This window comes from Echiichthys vipera (assembly GCF_963691815.1).
Source record: "Echiichthys vipera genome assembly, chromosome: 7".
Classification (NCBI taxonomy): domain Eukaryota; kingdom Metazoa; phylum Chordata; class Actinopteri; order Perciformes; family Trachinidae; genus Echiichthys; species Echiichthys vipera.
In genome coordinates, this window is record NC_139832.1 from 2,650,551 (window position 1) to 2,669,810 (window position 19,260).

The window sequence follows — 19,260 nt, forward strand, 5'->3', positions numbered from 1 at the left end:
GATGCTGAACTTCTCCCCCTCTCTCTAAGGGAGACTCCAGACCCCCTCCTGAGGAAACACATTTCGGCCGCTTGTACCTGCGACCTGGTTCTTTGGGTCCTGACCCAGCTTTCATGACCACAGGTGAGGGTAGGAACCAGGACTGAGCGGTAGATCCAGAGCTTTGCCTTCCTCAGCTCTCTTTTCGTCACAACGGTGCGGTAGAGCGACTGCAGCAGTCAGAAGACTAGAAAGGCGCTTTATAAGTACAAGTCCATTTACCATTCATCCCTATGTTACACGGGTCCAAAAGGGTCCCACGTTCCCCGGTCACATAAGCCTCTGCCTTAGGGTTAGGGTTAGGTGTTACTTTTAGGGTCAGGGTTAGGGGGTAGTGTTAGGGTCTACATAAGCCTATTTGCCGGGGAATTTGACATTGATTGTGGAAAAAAATAAGACAGTCAAAGCGGGAAACACAGGTGCGCTCCCCATTAACTGAAAACTGACCGCCTTGAGTAGTCAGAAGACTAGAAAGGTATAAGTACAAGTCCATTTACCATTTGGCTGCCGATGTGACCTTCGCCTGGACCGACTATGACACAAACACTGAAGGTAGGTGTGTGTGTGTGTGTGTGTGTGTGTGTGTGTGTGTGTGTGTGTGTGTGTGTGTTTGTTTTAAAAAGAATACAATTTGAAGGTGAGCTCGGGGAGCAAATTAGAGAAAATTGCAGCTGCTGAGTTCTGGGAGCAGATCTGAGGGTGTCAGTGACGGCTGATTATCCAGGAGAGAGGGAAAAACATCTGAGGTTGGCGCGCAGTAGCTGCTGATTTAAAGGAAACGCAGCTGCTGATGTCTCGTAGTGATCTAGTCGTGCCCGAGGGCCCTGTTCCAGACTTTTCTGTGAGACTTTCAAAAGTCAAGTCAAGTCCAATTTATTTGTACAGCGCAACTCGACAGCAAGGGGATTCAAAGTGCTTCACACAGAACATTTAAAATGACATACAGATACACATATGTAATGAGATCCTGACTCTGGGGACACGGAGCAGACCTGCCCCATGTTTAGTCCTGACTCTGGGGACACAGAGCAGACCTGTCCCATGTTTAGTCCTGACTCTGGGGACACAGAGCAGACCTGTCCCATGTTTAGTCCTGACTCTGGGGACACAGAGCAGACCTGTCCCATGTTTAGTCCTGACTCTGGGGACAGGGAGCAGACCTGTGCCATGTTTAGTCCTGACTCTGGGGACACGGAGCAGACCTGTCCCATGTTTAGTCCTGACTCTGGGGACACAGAGCAGACCTGTCCCATGTTTAGTCCTGACTCTGGGGACACAGAGCAGACCTGTCCCATGTTAAGTCCTGACTCTGGGGACACAGAGCAGACCTGTCCCATGTTTAGTCCTGACTCTGGGGACACAGAGCAGACCTGTCCCATGTTTAGTCCTGACTCTGGGGACACAGAGCAGACCTGTCCCATGTTTAGTCCTGACTCTGGGGACACAGAGCAGACCTGTCCCATGTTTAGTCCTGACTCTGGGGACACAGAGCAGACCTGTCCCATGTTTAGTCCTGACTCTGGGGACACAGAGCAGACCTGTCCCATGTTTAGTCCTGACTCTGGGGACACAGAGCAGACCTGTCCCATGTTTAGTCCTGACTCTGGGGACACAGAGCAGACCTGTCCCATGTTAAGTCCTGACTCTGGGGACACAGAGCAGACCTGTCCCATGTTTAGTCCTGACTCTGGGGACACAGAGCAGACCTGTCTCATGTTTAGTCCTGACTCTGGGGACACAGAGCAGACCTGTCCCATGTTTAGTCCTGACTCTGGGGACACAGAGCAGACCTGTCCCATGTTTAGTCCTGACTCTGGGGACACAGAGCAGACCTGTCCCATGTTTAGTCCTGACTCTGGGGACACAGAGCAGACCTGTCCCATGTTTAGTCCTGACTCTGGGGACATGGAGCAGACCTGTCCCATGTTTAGTCCTGACTCTGGGGACACGGAGCAGACCTGTCCCATGTTTAGTCCTGTTCCAGGCTCATAACGAAACCAATGATCTAAGATGTAGCAACAGTCAGTCGGGTTTCTCCTATATTTACTATATTTTCACATGATCGTGCACAATTAAAAAATACAAAGCGAGTTGCATTTCTTTCCACAAATGAAAATCACTGTAAACATGTTTAGTTGGATGACATATTTACTCCAGTATGAAAACACAGTTGAAAAGGGGAAAATCCATGTGTGTATTCACCAGAGGGACTCGCAGGGATCGAGTTCACTGCGACTTTTGTCTCCTGGTTGTAAATATGCGCGGTTAACCACTGGAATGCTGGCGCGGCCTGGGTTAAAGTGCCGGGTCCACATGTAAAGTCATTTAATCAGCACAGTGACACCCTGCTGCGCCGACCGGTGAGAATACAAATCAAGAAAAAGACATGGAGATGAAGATGCTCGTTAAAACTGCAGCAGAAAAATGAATAGATGTGTGTTGTCATGGGACGGTTTGATGATTTCCTGCGTTCTCAGGGGCCTTTGAGTTTATGCGGTTTCACTTATTGAACTGGCATTCGTGAGGTTTCCTGTCTGAATGTTCAGAGAGAGAAAGAAATGCAGCATCTACTACTTCACACTGTCACCGCGTGTTCAGACCTCTCAGCTCCAGTGCTTTAGTTACTATGGGTGTACTCACACTGTCCAGCCGTACCGTGTCCCGTGCTTTAGGGTACTTATCACCCCCTCATCACTCCGTAATACGTCACACGCATTGATGACGTCATGGGGATGCGTGGCTTTTTTTCCAGATCTTTCCGTAGACCTCGGAGTTTTTGTGCGTCTTGTCGACTGTTTTTGAATCTTTTCATCGACCAAATCTGCAGTAAACACTCCACCTCCGCATCACACCAACGTGAACCTTTCGCCGCCATTGTTTGAAATGTCCGCGCATGGTCCCTCCTTCTTTTCTCTATGTCCCAACAGGCGCAAATAAATTACGTCAGAACCGCCGTAGGCCTCGTGCTCGTGCTCGTACATGTGCAAACGCGCTCTTCTAAAGCCCACCTCTCCCAAACGGGCCGTGGAGAGGAGAGGTTGCACTCACACTGGTCAAACGCACTAGGCTCTACCCGAAAATCCTGTTTTGGCGCGGTGCGGAAGGACAGTGTGAGTGCGCCCTTAAAGCACTTACAAATCCTTCTGAACTCAGGAACTGCACCTGTAATGTTCATATACAGTATATTGAATGCAGCCCTGCGTACTTCTAACCAGTGATAGACCGATACAGCGGCTGGCAGATACTTTTTACGTGTATTGGCGTCGGACGATGTGTTCCCGACTTTATTTACAGACTGGCGTCGACAGGCAGCTCCGTGTTGCATTTTTTTAAGTTCAATAAATGTTCCTTTTTTTGTTGAGGCTTGTAACATTTGATATTATATGTATCATTGTTACGATATAAATTGAGAGAGCAACTTAACTTACGCAATGTAACAAACCCAGACTACGATTCTTTCCGTAGACATAGTTGAGTTTGAATTCACAACATTAACCACGTGTTTAAATCAGAGGAACGTTAGCGTCACAGTTTGACATGTACGAAAGGCCGAGTACCTGGAGCAAGGGTCTGCAACCCGCGGCTCTTCAGCCCCTTTTCAGTGGCTCCCTGTAGCTTTGCCAAATAATTATATAAACAACGTGTAAATAAAGTGTTTTTTTGCACAGTGGACAAGGGAAAAATAATATTACGTGAAAATACGTCACACCCTCGGTCTACGGCCCAGCGCCTTTCCCTGCAGGTGGCTAATCTTGAGTTGGTGACCGGCAGTGCTGGTGGATAACCCCCCCCCCAAAAAAAAAATAGCGAGGAAAATTGTGTTTTGTGGATATTATTTTGCTTTCACATGATGATGGCTTACCTGTGTGCTTGATATTTGGTGAGAAATTAGCAAACAACCACAATTTTAGGACAGGTAATAAAATGTAGGAATAAAATGTCAACAGTAACTTTATAAAAACCTTTATAAGCTGTGACATCAAATGTGTTTTGCGGCTCCAGACCAATTTTATCTGGTGGAAGAGGCAAAAATGGCTCTTTTGATAGTAAAGGTTGCAGACCCCTGACCTGGAGAGTTCAAAAGTGATGCGGAGAATGGTTTGTGACGAGCTGGGGTTGAGAAGGAGTTGGATACAAGGCTGTGATTGGCCCGTCACATCTCAAGTCGCTGGAAATCCGAACGCGAGGGTGAAGAGGAGATGCCTCTGCCAGGGCAAATGAAGCATGAGCGCGCAGATTGGTCTGGTCTCGTTCCAAACATTAAAATGAAACAGAGTAGAGTGTCTTTCTCCTTTATGAAGTGGATTTATTCTTATTGAAAAAGTCAAATACCAATTTTTGAAACAGAACAATTGGGTCTGGAGACAAATCTACACTCATGTTACACTTAACGAGCTTGTTCTGGGGCCTTTGTTCATGACACACGTTTAAACTTTCCAACACTCGGAGCAGTTTTACGACTTGGACTTCCCTGTTCCCCTGCACACACAACAGACTCGAATGAAATGGCATGTCAGAATTCCCCTCCGCCTGCTGTACCCACATTAAAGAGAAGACGGAGATGTGGCGTTTACCCATGCGGGGTAGAATCTACGCGATCGCACTTAAACGCGCACATTCGCGCACGGACAATTGTTGTTGACAACGGTGTCTTCCTGTCTGATGCTGATTGAAGTGGACGAGTTGAGACTTTTCTTCCAGAGAGGCTCAAAACCTCAGAGGAGCTCAGCAAACTCACAGGGATTTAAAACCTCTCTCTCTCGACAGTGTGTCTCTAGGTCTCTCGCCCCCCTCTCTCTCTCCCTCCCTCTCCTCTCTCTAATCGCTGTGTTGTGGTGGTTTCTCCTCCCTCTCCTCTCCTCTACGAGCTCTATATAAGTGTGGCTGGCTGGCTGGCTTGTGTTTCAGACTCACAGAGGGAATGAACGCAACGCTGTCGGACGTGCGCCGCAGAGGGCCACCATGACCCCTGCGGTGACCCCGAAGAAGAGACCTCCACATCCCCCTGGACTGCTCATTATTGGTCGTGTGCAGCATCTACAGGTGAGCTGGTAAACTCAGGTAACTATATTCGTATCAGGCTGAACGACTTTGCAGCTTTTGTTTTTGCCGCAGAGGACGATAAAGAGTATTTTTAAACCCTGAGGGAGGCGGGAACTTTGGGTGCTACAACATGGCACGAGCGTCTGTTTTGGGTGATGCAGGAAGGGGAAGGAGGAGGAGGGGGAGAGCAATGCCAGGAATGTTGGCTCACCCTTAACAATACCCTCGCAGTGGAGACACTTTGTAGAAATTGGACGCACAGCAGCACATTTTTAAAAGTCTCCGAGAGGTGTTTTGACAGTGTTCGAAAGCCGCAAACATCAGTTGTGATGAAGACATTAAAAAGGTCGCAGTTAGGTGGAGTTTTAGTCATTCAGCAGACGCTCCGACTCGTAAAGACAGAGCGAGCGAGAAGAGACGACAACACGGGAGATCAGCTGGATTTGAGCTCATCCCAGCCAGCTATAAAAAGTTCTTTTGTGTTTATGGGAGCGTGTTTTTCAGCTCGGCTCTCCGCAGAGAGACGCGGGGTTAATGTGTCTGGGGTTAAAGATCAAAAGAGGGCGGCTTGATTCAGGATTGTGTGTGAAATGAGACGAGCAGCGATGACTTCATGTGAGGGATGCTCTGCCTTCTGGTGCTTCGTTTGTCATAAACCGGAACGCACGGCCACGACAAAACAAGGAGATGCACACATGAGACTATTAGCTAATTATTTATTTAAGAAAAAGAAACTTAAAAAGTAAACTAAACTAATCGTGGCGTGTGTGGAGTCGGTGGAATCAGCGGTGCAGGTGAATGGAGGAGTTCTGGTGTCTGATACAAACAGAAGAGCTCGTTCCAATAATAAGTTATACTCCTTCAACGATGCACAGTTTATTACAGCTTATTATAAATTTATTGTCATGGAGAACAGGAGACATTGGGATGAAATATTATAATATTTTTTAGTAGTTGCTGTGGTAATCGAGAGAACAAGGGGCCTTTTGTTCATATATCGTAACTGCTATCTGCCTCAAATTCACATTGTAGATGCTGTTTATATTACCAGTGATGGTGCATGTGCCAAAATTAATATTATCCTAAAATTGAATGATTTTAAATAAAAATCTTCAAAGAAATAAAAAACATTTTCACTAAAACTGACCTCACACTATAACTTACATCCCTATGATATACCATAAGTCAGTGTGTGAACTCTACCTACTCCGTATGTAAAGTATCTTAAGCTCACTGTTGTTATGATGTTATGATGAAATTCTAGTTAAATTGAAGCGCCTACTTTTTGAACAGTGACTTTAACGAACTACGGGATGAATCGTGACCATAAAATAATTGATTCAGCACAATTTTGCCGGGGGTGGAAAAACGTAAAAGGTACAGGTCAGTGGTAGTAGCTCAAGAGCTGTTTGCAAGTTTGTTCAACATTTCCGTGGCAACACTGAGCTCCATCGATCAGAGACATCGATGTTACTCTTGTGGGATTGTGGGTAGTGTAGTACGTCTCCATGACATCGCAAATTAAACATGTTTTTCTTAAGGTGTAACTTTTTCGGCATGAATATAAATCAAATAAACCATTGAGGCAGTTTTTTTTTCGTTGATCAACTATTAACAGAGAAATCCCTGTCAGACGTGGCTAACACTGAGCAGCTCGGAGCGGAGCGTTGAACCCGTCGAAAGTGGCTTTTTTAATCACTCATAAATCTCAAAATGGCACCAAACCTCTGCAGCAGCATACGAGTCCCTACAAAACACCAACAACGTAGTTAGAGAACCCTGAGTTATTAAAAAAGGCTGTTTTACAATGCTACACGTTTTAGCAGCTATTTTGAGAAATATCAGTGGTTACTATTTTGGACGGTTTAGCGCTCTGCCCTGAGCTACTCAGTATTCGTTATATCTGGCTGTTAGCGACTGTCCGGGATTTCTCTGTTAATAGGCGATCAATGAAAAAAACTGTCTCGACCATTTGATGTATATTTATGCCAAAAAAGACAATGGGTTTGATTATCGCCTGAGTTACACTTGAAACAAAATCGATATCATACAAACTTGTTACTTCTACGGGAGCTTAAACCATCGTTTCACACTTTCACAGCTTCTGGTAAATCTACATTTAATGTTTAAGACAATTTGGCTAATGATCAAAATCTTGATGTAGAATATGAATAGGATTTTCACTGCTGGAAGCTTACGGTTGAGCCGTATCTATTATGAGTATTATTACTATTAATAATAATAATAATATATATAAATACAACTTCCCTATTTATCTGTAATTATGTTGTTTTTTGTGCTGCTGCAACACTTGAATCCCCTCTCAGGATCAATAAAGTTTGTCTCATTGATCGTCTCCAATGATAAAACATATTTATTCACCTCTCTCCTTAGTCGTCACCAAAGATGTTTGCATTAACGTCATGAAAGTGAATCTTCTATCCTCGACAGCGAGCAAACAGGAAGTTGCTAAGACTGAGTAGAGCTCTAATATCGAGATGACAGTGAAGCGATATCTTGGAAACAGTGAAGACCTTCAGGATAAACAAAGATCCAGGAGGCGGTCGAGAGGCTCATCATGTAGATCCCTTTGAAACAGATCAGATTATTTTGATATCAATATTTCAGTCTCCATTAGTTGTGTTTTCTCTCTTCCTCTGAGGTCATCCATCTGTTTTCTCCATCTGACAAATCCTCTCCAAACCCAAACCAGCCAATCGCCTTCGTCCTGGCAGCGTGGTTTCTGGAGCCACGGTGCTCACCAGGCGCTGTGATTAGCATTTGGCTCCGCTGAGTGGAAAGATTTCAGCCTCGGCGGTTTCACGTACTCCAGCTTTTGTTTTCAGGCTCTCGTGTGAGGAACATGAATCATGACCACACTCAGTCACCAGGAATATTTGTTGAAATGCTTCTCTTCGCTCTGGTTAACATGGCTCGACCAGCTTTGTGTGTGTGTGTGTGATTCATGGAAAGTCCTGATGCGGAGCCGTGTTACTGAGCGTTTGAAGAGGTGATGGACGAGAGAAGCTAGTGTGCAGTTGTGGATTTTCATGGTTCATGTTCAGTTGAAGCACTACCATGAAATTGGATCTGAATATTCATGGTGCTCAGAGGTTTCCTGGGTCCATTCCTTTGAATCCGCCAACGCCACTGAGTTGACTTATTCGTCTGGCTTTGGGACATGGAACCGGTCTCTCGAATGATAGAAAACATCAATGAGCGTCGGGCTTACTGATGACAAACCATCAATGGCCAATCACAACCGAGTTCTACTACTACTACTACTACTACTACTGTTGTGGCTGTAAAACGCTGGAAATATTGTTTAATACGCCACAATCTCGCCAATAAGACTTGTTTCAAAGTTCTGATCCATTTGGTCCGAAAACATTTGGAAAGTCTAGAAGAGTCGCATGATCTAATTATTTTATCCCCATTCAAATTAGCATTGGGCTAAAGCCAAAGTGAGCAAGCTTGGACCAGAAGTCTCTTGTGATTGGTTAGCGGAAATTGAATTCCCCTCCCTTACGGAGTGCAGACGATGTCAGACCGAAGATGTAAACGGAGTGGTTCTTCCTATAAGGAATACTGCCCCTAGTTCTCCGAGTGTCCACTAGGGGCAGGTTTCATAATAGAGCAGTTTTTCATTACTGTTTGCGTTTTCACAGCGTAGTCAAAGTCTGACAAGATGGCGACTCGATAGGCGAGTACGATGGGATCAAGTTGAGAGGACGGACCTGGACGGAGATGCTACGTCTATGATCACAGTGCATTATTCGACGCACACTTCGCAAATATGGAAGTCGCCAAGGTACACGGTGTGATGCTTCTGTGTGATAAGACGTCCTGATCTCCATCCTGCTCCTTTAGATGATGAACCTTTAAGATATATGAGTTTTTTATTAGCACCACCCTCAGGACAAACTTTATATTTTATTAGTTCCACTACTGATAAAGAAAAGTTAAATCATCAGGATGCGTTTTGTTGAGTCCAAACTTTTATATTAAAGCCCTAATGAACACTTCGGCCTCTAGGGGGCGCTATAGCTGGACTGAACGCCAAGCACATTGTTCTCAATTCCACACATCATCGGGTAGAGTGATGCCATTAGCATACACCGCAACTACTTTTAGAAGTAACCTTCAAAGTAGATAAGGATTTACTTGGGCCAACTATTTATGATTCGCGGGTACAGGTCTGTTAGAAGGAATCTCCATGTTTGACTAATGATATAATAAAAAACAACAAGTACGACAAGTTTCAACACATACAACATTTCCAAATCAGTTTTCAGGTAGAGTTTTCTTCACCCAGGACACTTGTCCAATTCATCTCCATAGAGATCAACGTGCAGAGACTTGTATCTATTTAGGATCCGCGGGTACAGGTCTGTTAGATTACCGGACAGCAGCACAAACGTCCAAAGCTTTCACAGCGTCTGGTTGTTGTTGGAAAATATTTACATGACAGATGGTATGTGTGAGCAGATCTGTTATTTTGGCTCCCGTCCTACAGCCCTCCATCAGGGGTTCGGCTCGATTCCCAAACATCAAACTGAGAACATGCTTCACCCTCTTTCCTGGCATCGCCAAACATACTCATCTTTCCATCCTCCTGGAAATGAATCCACCAAACTGTCAGCTTAATTTACTCCTGACTTCAAGATGCTTTCTTTGGGCATGAAATTCACTCGTGATCCAGGAGTAACTGGTGTGAAATGAACTCAACCTAGAGTTGATGAGGTTGTCGAGGTCGTACAGCAGTTCTCTGAGTCCAACTGGCTCCAGTCCTCACGTGAACACACCAATAAATACAATAATGAATCTGCGAGGTGTTGTGACAACATCGTACCGTCCTCCTGACCTTTGCCCGGCATCTCTATCTGGGTCAGGGACAGTGCTGAGAGGCAGGAGAACCGTCTACACTTCAGACACTGGCAACTGTGGCTCAAATTCACCCCAATTTTCCAACAGAGACACTGAAAATTAGACGGTTTCTCTTTCTCGTTTGTGTTGAATGGATGCAGCCATTCCACAAGAACCACAGACATCAACAAACCCTTATCTTAATCGATGCCAGACCGGCCCGCAGCTCCGAGCTCCTCCGAATAAATAATTCACTTTGACACGAAGCCAGATTTTAAACATGAACTGCAGTGTGTTTAATCTGAGGCTGCTCCCTCAGTGATAAAATCTAACTGACTGGAGGACATGAAGGCTCAGTCCAGTTCAGCCTCCCAGTCGGACCCAGACTTTGGTCACATGGCAGTTTTGATCAGGCCATCGGCAGTTTGAGGCTTGTTTTGAGTCTTTACCTGAAACACGATGGCACTGACTGGTTGTTCAAGTACTTGGACGACCAAACTATTCCTGACAAGCAACCTCTCTGTGGCTAGAGCTGAAACGATTAGCCGATTATACAGAAAATGAGTTAAGGACTATTTTGACGATGGATTTATTGTTTCAGTCCTTTGGTCTTGGACTCAAAATGATCTTTAGTTGCAGCCCTACTTCAACATTTTAATCAATGCAGCTACAATATCTACACTGGTCTAATCACGGCTTATGCTTCTATCACACTAAGGCCGATGGAATCAGGCAATTTGATCGTAATTAGGGAGGCAGGATATTGGATTTTTTGCCGATATGCCAATATTTTATAACCGATTGGACCAATATCTATACCAATATAAACATACATTATTTATGACGATTTCTTTTAAACGAGACAGGTAAGATACATCCTACGTATCACACTGTGCTGTGCCTGTAATCCTCCCGCTGTCGGGCATTTAATCTGATGTAATCAAAGAAGCAGCAGTCTGTTTATTGATTGGTTTATTATATTGCCGTGTTAGCTGATATCCGATAATACATTTAAAATAAAGATAAATACAAGTCAATACCTGGCAATATCAATAGCATGCCGATATTATCGTGCATCCCTAGTAGTAATGTACAATAATTAGGATGTGCAGTTTCGGGGAACAAATGTGATTGGGTTTGCTCAGTTAATGCACGGCGGTTAACAGTCGACGCACAACAGAGCGCAGGAATTTTCGCATCTTGTCTTGGACAGTGATTGTTGGTCCAAGTCTATAATCTTTCCCTAACCTTAACCGAGTAGTTTCAGTTGCGTAAACTTAACCAAACCACAGAGCTGACAGAACAGAAAACGCCTACATGAATTGTTTTTGTAAATGTCATGAGTTGTTTTGGAAGACACTGACAAACAAGTTCACAAAAAAGGCAGAAACCAAAATGTGGTTCCATGTTACCAAAGTCTTAAAATCGTGCAGATTGTGACAAGTCTGACATGCAATCACTGTTCATATGATTGAATGCTTAATATAGCAAAAATGTAAGGATGAAGTCTCCACAGAGGTGCACGACCCTTGTTCTAACCGCTCCTGCATATCGAGTGGTGCTTATCCATAAACAGTGATCCCTGAGGGTATCCACAGACAGTGTAGGATCCCAGAGATCTGTCTCACCTTGATGTCTCCAAACCAGGATCAGCTGTGAGTCGAGCTCAGAGATTTCAAACTTACAGAGAAAATAATCACAAACATTCATATCAATAAATCATCTTTGATCTGGAAGTGGCCTCAGCTCAAACCGAGAGCCATAATCCAAACGTGCGTTCATACTTTCACTGAACCACTGCACTACTTTGAAAAATGATCTGCGTTCACTGAGTGCAGCGGTCACATTATTTCCCAAACCTACGGGAAAACCTGGCAGGAACACAAAGAAAGGAACAAACGTTGATTCCAAACCAACATAACTCAGAAAAAATACTACTCCCATAAACTTAATCATACTTCCCCAGAATAATAACGAACATGAAACAGAGTTAGGACTTTCATCTGCTGTCATGTTGAACTACAGATCGTTCACTAAGTACCGTGAGCTTCAGACTGAACTGGTGAGGTTGTGTTTTCAACATGGGAAGTCTTAAATACTGTGACTTTTGACGGTATAATTTGTGAGCATACTTACTAGGCAACTGAAAACCGAACAACCTTGTTAACATAAAAAAAACATTGGCACATATTGCAAAAGGTTAACTTGAATTCCTGAACAGGTGGTTGTTGAGATGGATTGTAAACACTAGAACACGTCGCTTCAGGCCATAGATTCGACATCTTATGATCCTACGGTTTATTGTACACTTTTGGTAAATGGACTTGTACTTAAAAAGCGTCTTTCTAGTCTTCTGACTACTCAAGGCGCTTTCACAGTGTTTGTCACATTCACCCGTTCACACACACATTCACACTGATGGCTGTGGACATCTACATACCATCTAATCTGACCATTCACACCACATTTACACACCCATGCGCAGCACGAGGAGCAATTTGGGGTTCAGTGTCTTGCCCAAGGACACTTCGACCTTTTGGACCTGGGGAGGTGGGGCTCGAACCGCCAATCTCTCGAATGGAGGACGACCCACTCTATCACTGAGCCACAGTTGCGCACACTACCTCTATTGTACATTACCACCTGAGCCACAGCTCAGCAAAAGCATATACAGCAACAACCTGTTGCGCCTATGATGTTAGCATATACGCAAACATTAGCTTGTTGCTCCTGACCTGCATTTACTGGCTCAGAAAAAACAACAACACATCATGTACATTTCCTGTACCTGTCATAGACGTCCAAAGGTCAAATGGACGTCCAAACAGTGGACCTAGTTTGGACGTCGAGTAGATGTCCAGAATTGGACCGACGGACAAAATATAAACACGACCAGCAGTTCTATCACACACCCAATGTTTAGCGGGATAGTACTTTTTCTTTTCCTTTTAGTTTAGTTTTAGTTTCAAGAAGTATGAAATTATATTTGTAAACATAACGTAAACTAAAAGGAAATATTATCAAACATTTAGATGTTATGTTACGATAAATAATGTATACAATACATATATGTTTATATTGGTTTTTTTTTAATAAAAGTTATAGACTCTTTAAGTTATTAAAGTCCAAAAAATGTCTGGAGGCTAAGTAAGGAGTCAACCTCTGCAGTGTATTGATGAAAAGTCAACCAGTGAGGTCAAAGCACGACACAGAACGAAACTAGAAACTGATTCAGACGTCTGATTGGTCTCTTTCTATCCTCTCTCCCTGGATGTTAGTTCCACCAGCTTTAAATGGGACGAAGAGACGCAGCGAACACTGAACCTCACTGAGACATTTGGCAGGGAAGCCTGTCATTATGGCCTGAGGCTTCAGCTCTGGTCAGAGGAGGATTCGATGTAGGCAGGAAAACAGCGGTTTGTTCAGCTGAAGTCCTCGTTCTGATCCCTGGCTGTCAACTGACTTCCTCTCTGTGACCTCTGACCCCTGGGTGCCATGGAAATTAGCCAAGAACGATTCATGTCTCAGAGGACAGCAATGTTCAGGGAACGAAATGGAAACGTTTAAATCAACATGGAAGGATTTCTGCAATAACTGAATTTCAATAAAGAGCAAAAATATCAAAAGCTAATTTATGGAATTGTCACCAATGAAGTGTCCAAGTCAAAATTTGGCGATTTTATATGAAACGTCGACATCTGGAAAATAAATTTCTGCAGAATGTCAGAGTGGCGACTACATCCCAGATGTTTTAACAGACTTGGACATGGATAAACTATCCGCTCATAAAATCACATGCAAAAGCAAATGCAAAAGCTTTCATGAGCCGCTGTTTTGCTTTAACGCTGACTGTAAAACAGACGTTTATGTAAGTGACAGTGGAACATCCAGAGGATCTGTTGTGCTCATCCAGCTGTGACTTCCATAAACTCATCGGACAATAAAAAAGCAGTTAGAAGGTCGAAGAGACGTCTACAGATGGGCTGAAACATTTCACACTGTTATTAAAAGCTTTGGGTTTAGTGTTTTGGCTGTTAGCACAGTGAATTGCTGCAAGAAACATATTCAATAATTTTTTTTCCCTCCCCACCCTTCTTCAGGATGATTGACAGCTGCTGAACCTGAACCCCAGGATGCCTGTGGTGCCAGTGGGTGGGGCATCTTCCTCCGACCACGCCGTACCCGTCGCCCTCACCTGCTCCTGGCTGCTCCTGCTCTTCCACGCAGCCTTCGGTCAGAAACCCGCTAAGCTGCCTCTGATTGGCCGTAAGCCCTTCATTGCCGCCTGGAATGCCCCTCTGGACATGTGCACCATAAAGTACAACATCACCACCAACGCCGACCGTCTCTTCCACATCCACGGGAGCCCACGTGCTGATTGGACAGGCCAGAACGTCACCATATTCTACGCCAATCGGCTGGGCTACTACCCCCACTATACGCCGCAGGGCACCGCGGTGCATGGCGGCCTACCGCAGAACAGCAGTCTGGACCTGCACCTGTTCAAGGCCTACCAGGACATCAACCACTTCATCCCCTCAGAGGACTTCCGTGGCCTGGCTGTCATAGACTGGGAGTTCTGGCGGCCTCAGTGGAGCCGTAACTGGCACAAGAAGGACATCTACCGGCGCAAGTCAAGGGAGCTTACTGCCAAGGCGTACTTTAATGTGACCGCCGCACAGGTGGAAGAGCTGGCACGGCGGCGCTTTGAGAAGAGCGCCAAGGCGTTCATGCAGAGGACTATCCAGCTGGGGACACGCCTTCGCCCCAACGGCCTCTGGGGTTTCTACCTCTACCCCGACTGCCACAACTACAACCTGCACGAGCAGAACTACACAGGCTTCTGTCCTCTGCTGGAGAGGATGAGGAATGACGAGCTGCTGTGGCTGTGGAACAGCAGCACGGCGCTCTTCCCCTCCGTGGCGATCAGGAAAAGTCACACCAACAGCATCAGCAACCTGCACTTCTCCCAGCACAGGATCCGAGAGTCGCTCCGCATCGCCTCGCTAACCTCCAAGGAGTACGACCTCCCCACCTACGTGTACCTGAGGCTGGGCTACCGAGACGAGGCCCTGGCCTTCCTCACCATGGTAAGAACAACGTTATCACAACAATGTACTTGTTTTAGCGTGGGATCAGTATGACTGTGTTGCCATGCAACTACAGCTCCATATTGCACAGCTTTCTCTGTTGAGTCACAACCACTTTTTAGCTCTCCAGTCACCAAACATCACATTAATGAGGAAGCTCTGACTTCTGCTTCAATGTGACTTTAAATTAAGTCTTCCATGCCTGGTACATGAATTGTCACTCTAATAAAAATAATATCCTTTACCAGTAACAATCATACTGTTTTTCAAATGTCTGCACGAAGGCAAGAACGGCCTGACCTCAATAATGATTCCAATTTTCTTGGGAATGGAGCAGCCCTGCATGCAAGGTTTGCTCGTACTTACTGTCACCAGCAGTATGAGCAGCAGAGAGCTCAAGACTGTCCAGTGAACGGCTGCTATTGAGTCAGTTTTAGCTTCTCCTCTACATTGACACTGACACTGGTGATGAAAGCTTGTGACACCCAACGCCATAAAAGAACCATCAAGACAGACAACCTCATGTTATCTAGGTTGAATTGTAAAATGACCAAATTTGCTTCTATTTTAATACAATTATGGAGTAAAAAGTACAATATTTCCACCTGAAATGTAGTGGAATAGGAGTAAAAAGTAGCAGACATAGGAAATATTAGAGTACCTCAAAATGATACTCAGTTGCATTCCTCCACTGTGACTTACCCATCTTTTATTGTGTTGTGGAGAAGCTTCACAAACCATAACATCAAACTAATGCAACTTATAACTACATATAAATATAAGTCTGTGACATAAAACAACACTGAAAGTCAGAGTTTACCTTTTCACTACTGCCATCTACTGGAGATCCAGGGAAAAGCAGTTCAGTCACTAAATACAAACCCAGACTGCTGTGGTTTCCTTGTTCTCACTAAACTACACACACCATCACCAGAGGGAGTTTTTATTTAATGGTCTGTTGATTCATCGAGGAGTCTGGGAAATGTCTGCGTCATGCAGGTATAAGCTATCTACAGTGGGAAAAGTGGATGTTTGATCCTTTAATTTATACTTATTTGAGAAATACTTCAGTTCTTCTTCACTTGATCCTGAACAGAATCAGAAGCACCGTCTTGTGGCTTTTTGCATCATTATTCTCTCTGATCACATTAAAAATGCATATTAAGTTATAGTCTTTACAAATTCATTACATTCAATAAAAAGGAAATGAAGTACGCTCAAAAACAGCATCATTTTTGATATTGATCTTTGATAATTCAATTATTTAATGTATAAAATGTCTCCTGTACAAAGTTGTTGTTGTGTTGGACTCTGGGCCGGGTGTGTTGGATGATTTGATATGTAACAGTGACAGTGTGACAGACGTGTGATGTGTGATGTACATCTATGTGATGTGACATCTGTACCTGCGTGTTTTCTTGCAGAAAGACTTGATGCACACCATCGGGGAGAGCGCTGCTCTGGGGGCTGCAGGGTTCGTCATCTGGGGGGATCTGAACTTGACCTCGTCCAGGGTGGGTTTCCTTTGGTGTCCTCACAGGGAGAAACACCTGACAGCTAATGATTGATACACAAAGAATATTAAAATACAAGCAAACTGTATGTGTTCTTGGGGCAGCTGTTAAACTTTTTCTTCTACTAATTTGTGCCATAAAGAAGTCTGACCTTGAGCTTCTCGATTTGTTTTGGACGCCAAACAAACCGCAGCAGTAACTATAGTCACAGACAATAGAGAGTTGACGACATGTGGTCGCGGTGTGTTGTGAAACCACCACGAGTGCATGTTTTTACGGCCTGCAGTGATCCTGTCTGCATGGAACAAGAGTTCATCCAAACAGCATCTGTCTCAGAATCTCAGGGAGTGTTCTCACATGAATTTGTAGCTGTTTTTCAGAAATCTGTATGAAATTTGTGAACTGCACATTTAAATATTATCTGTTGTTTCCACAGCATAACTGCACCAAGGTGAAATCCTTCCTGAGCCACCGTCTTGGCCAGTACATCACCAATGTGACGCGAGCCGCCGAGGTCTGTAGCGACTACCTGTGCCAGAGTAACGGCCGCTGCGTCCGCCGGGACCCCCTTGCCCACCATTACCTCCACTTGAGCGCCTCCAGCTATCACATCCAGCCCTCCAGCGACGGGGACTTTGCGGTCACTGGGTGGCACTCGCAGCACGAGCTGCAGCTGCTGACCGAGAGGTTTCACTGCCACTGCTACGAAGGCCACGAGGGCGAGCGCTGCGACAGCATCAACGAGGTGAAGGAGGACGAGGGGCCGTGGGGGGAAGAGGAGGACGAGCAGGAGAGGCGGAGGACGGAGTGGGAGCGCGAGCAGGGCGATAAGGGGGAGGGAGTGCAGAGTGAGGCGCCATTGGACAGCTTCAGCTTTCACCTGATGTTGTTGATGCTCCTGTTGAACCTATCGTTAGCAAAGACGGTCGTATGATGCACTCTGACAAACGGAGGAGTCGTTCTTTCAAAACAGCTGTGCACATGTTACTTTTCAACACAGATGATGTTTTTAATTAGACCCAGAGTGCTGCTGTTTCAGCTGATGCTCCACCAGACGCCTTTTCCAAAGATGAACCAGTTATTATCAGTGGATCTAAATAGTCGGCATTTCAGCCTGAAACACTGCCCACATCTTAGATTCCTTCAGCAACGCGGACGACACTGATCACGGACATTAACAACTCCGCTGACGTGGTCACTGCTGAGTGGAAAAGGAACTTTGTGTTGAAAAGTAACGTGTTTTGAAAAAAAGATACCTAACACTTCCTTTTTAAGGAGTTTGATGGCACTTTAAATGACACATACATGAGGTTTGGCTTGTTGACGGATGAAGGTTTGGTTGATAATTAGTAATGCTGTTCAACTGGGTGAACTTTGAACTCTGCAACAATCTGCACTGCCTCTTTACCCAACAACTGCATCCGTTCTTCCAGGAACGTTTATCTCAGTAAATGTTTGTTGAACTGTGGACTCCAGCAAAGAGATGATCATCGAGGATCCGAGGGAGCAAGTAAAAACTAAATGGGTTTTTTGTTAAAGCTTTGTGGTTTGTTTTGGTTTAGCAGGATTACAGTTTGCAGCAGGGTGATCCTCAAGTTTGCTTTGTGGAGACATGACAGCCAATGGAAACCAAAGGGTGCTACTATACCACACCGCCATGTGTAGGAGAATAATCACTAACGTTTGACACTTGGCCTGTGGTGTTTTTAAAGACATATTTCTGTAGCATGAAACCAATAAGCTGTTATTTCACTTGATATTATACATTTAGCGTGTATTTTTTTGTACTTACATTATACCCTTGAAGCAGAAAACTCCAGGTACAGTATTTTGAGCCTGTCGGGACACGGCGTGCACGTGTCGTAGGTGCTATTGATGTAAAAATGTTATGCATCTGTATCCTTTCAATATAGATTTAAGAAAGTATGGATCATGGGTGTCAAACTGATCCAGTAAAGAGTCGCTGTGGCTGCAGATTTTCATTCCAACCAATCAAAAACACACCTGGTCCAACAAATCAACTGTGTGAAGACAGTTCAGGTGATTGAGTACGGCGAGTCAGGTGTGTTCTTGCTTGGTTGGAATGAAAACCTGCAGCCACACGGCCCTTTACTGGATCAGTTTGACACCCAGGTTTGTTTTTCAGTTTAGGAGAAATCAAATCAGACTGTTTAGTCTTTGATGATATCTCATGTCGTTGTGGCTGAGCGGAACGATCGGTCCGTTAAGCTGATGTAGTACTGTAGGTATGACGTAACACTGAACAGGATGGGAAAGATGGCACATACGTGACTCAGTCAGCTCTCAGTGGTTAGTAGAAAGTCTTTGAGATGAATACATTGTACTGAACAGAGTCCAGGAAAAATGCTCTTACCTGTTTGTTGATGTGTTCAGTTACTTTGAAACTCTGGATTGGTTTTTAACTGGATCAATCCAAAGGGGGGTGGATGGGGGGGTGGGGGTATAGAGATGTTTTAGCTCCAATTTTGGGAGTGGTCAAGCCGTACATTTTTATATACAGTCTATGGCTTAGTGTGAAACAGCTGGTGAGAAGGTAAGGGTGGATGGCTGACATAATTGGGTTTTTACTTCTAACCATGACCGTAATCTTTCCATAGCAAAGCTGTTTTAGGGCGCACTCACACTGTCCTTCTGCACCGGGCCAAAACCGGTTTTTCGGCTAAAGCCTAGTGCGTTTGACCAGTGTG

The 19,260-nt window shown here is 44.7% G+C and overlaps 1 protein-coding gene across 2 annotated transcripts; it reads left to right on the forward strand.

Moving 5' to 3' along the window:
- Window positions 1–4,954: 4,954 nt before the first annotated feature.
- Window positions 4,955–18,906, forward strand: hyal4 (hyaluronidase 4). 2 transcript variants are annotated; one of them, XM_083917519.1, is made up of 4 exons: window positions 4,955–5,082; window positions 14,049–15,038; window positions 16,463–16,552; window positions 16,989–18,906. In XM_083917519.1, exons 2-4 carry the CDS (start codon window positions 14,082–14,084, stop codon window positions 17,484–17,486), a joined length of 1,545 nt encoding a protein of 514 aa, XP_083773645.1. In that variant the 5' UTR covers window positions 4,955–5,082; window positions 14,049–14,081; the 3' UTR covers window positions 17,487–18,906. The 2 variants fall into 2 exon arrangements, with proteins under 2 accessions (XP_083773645.1, XP_083773646.1); XM_083917520.1 differs by lacking the exon at window positions 4,955–5,082 and adding an exon at window positions 8,871–8,893.
- Window positions 18,907–19,260: the final 354 nt, after the last annotated feature.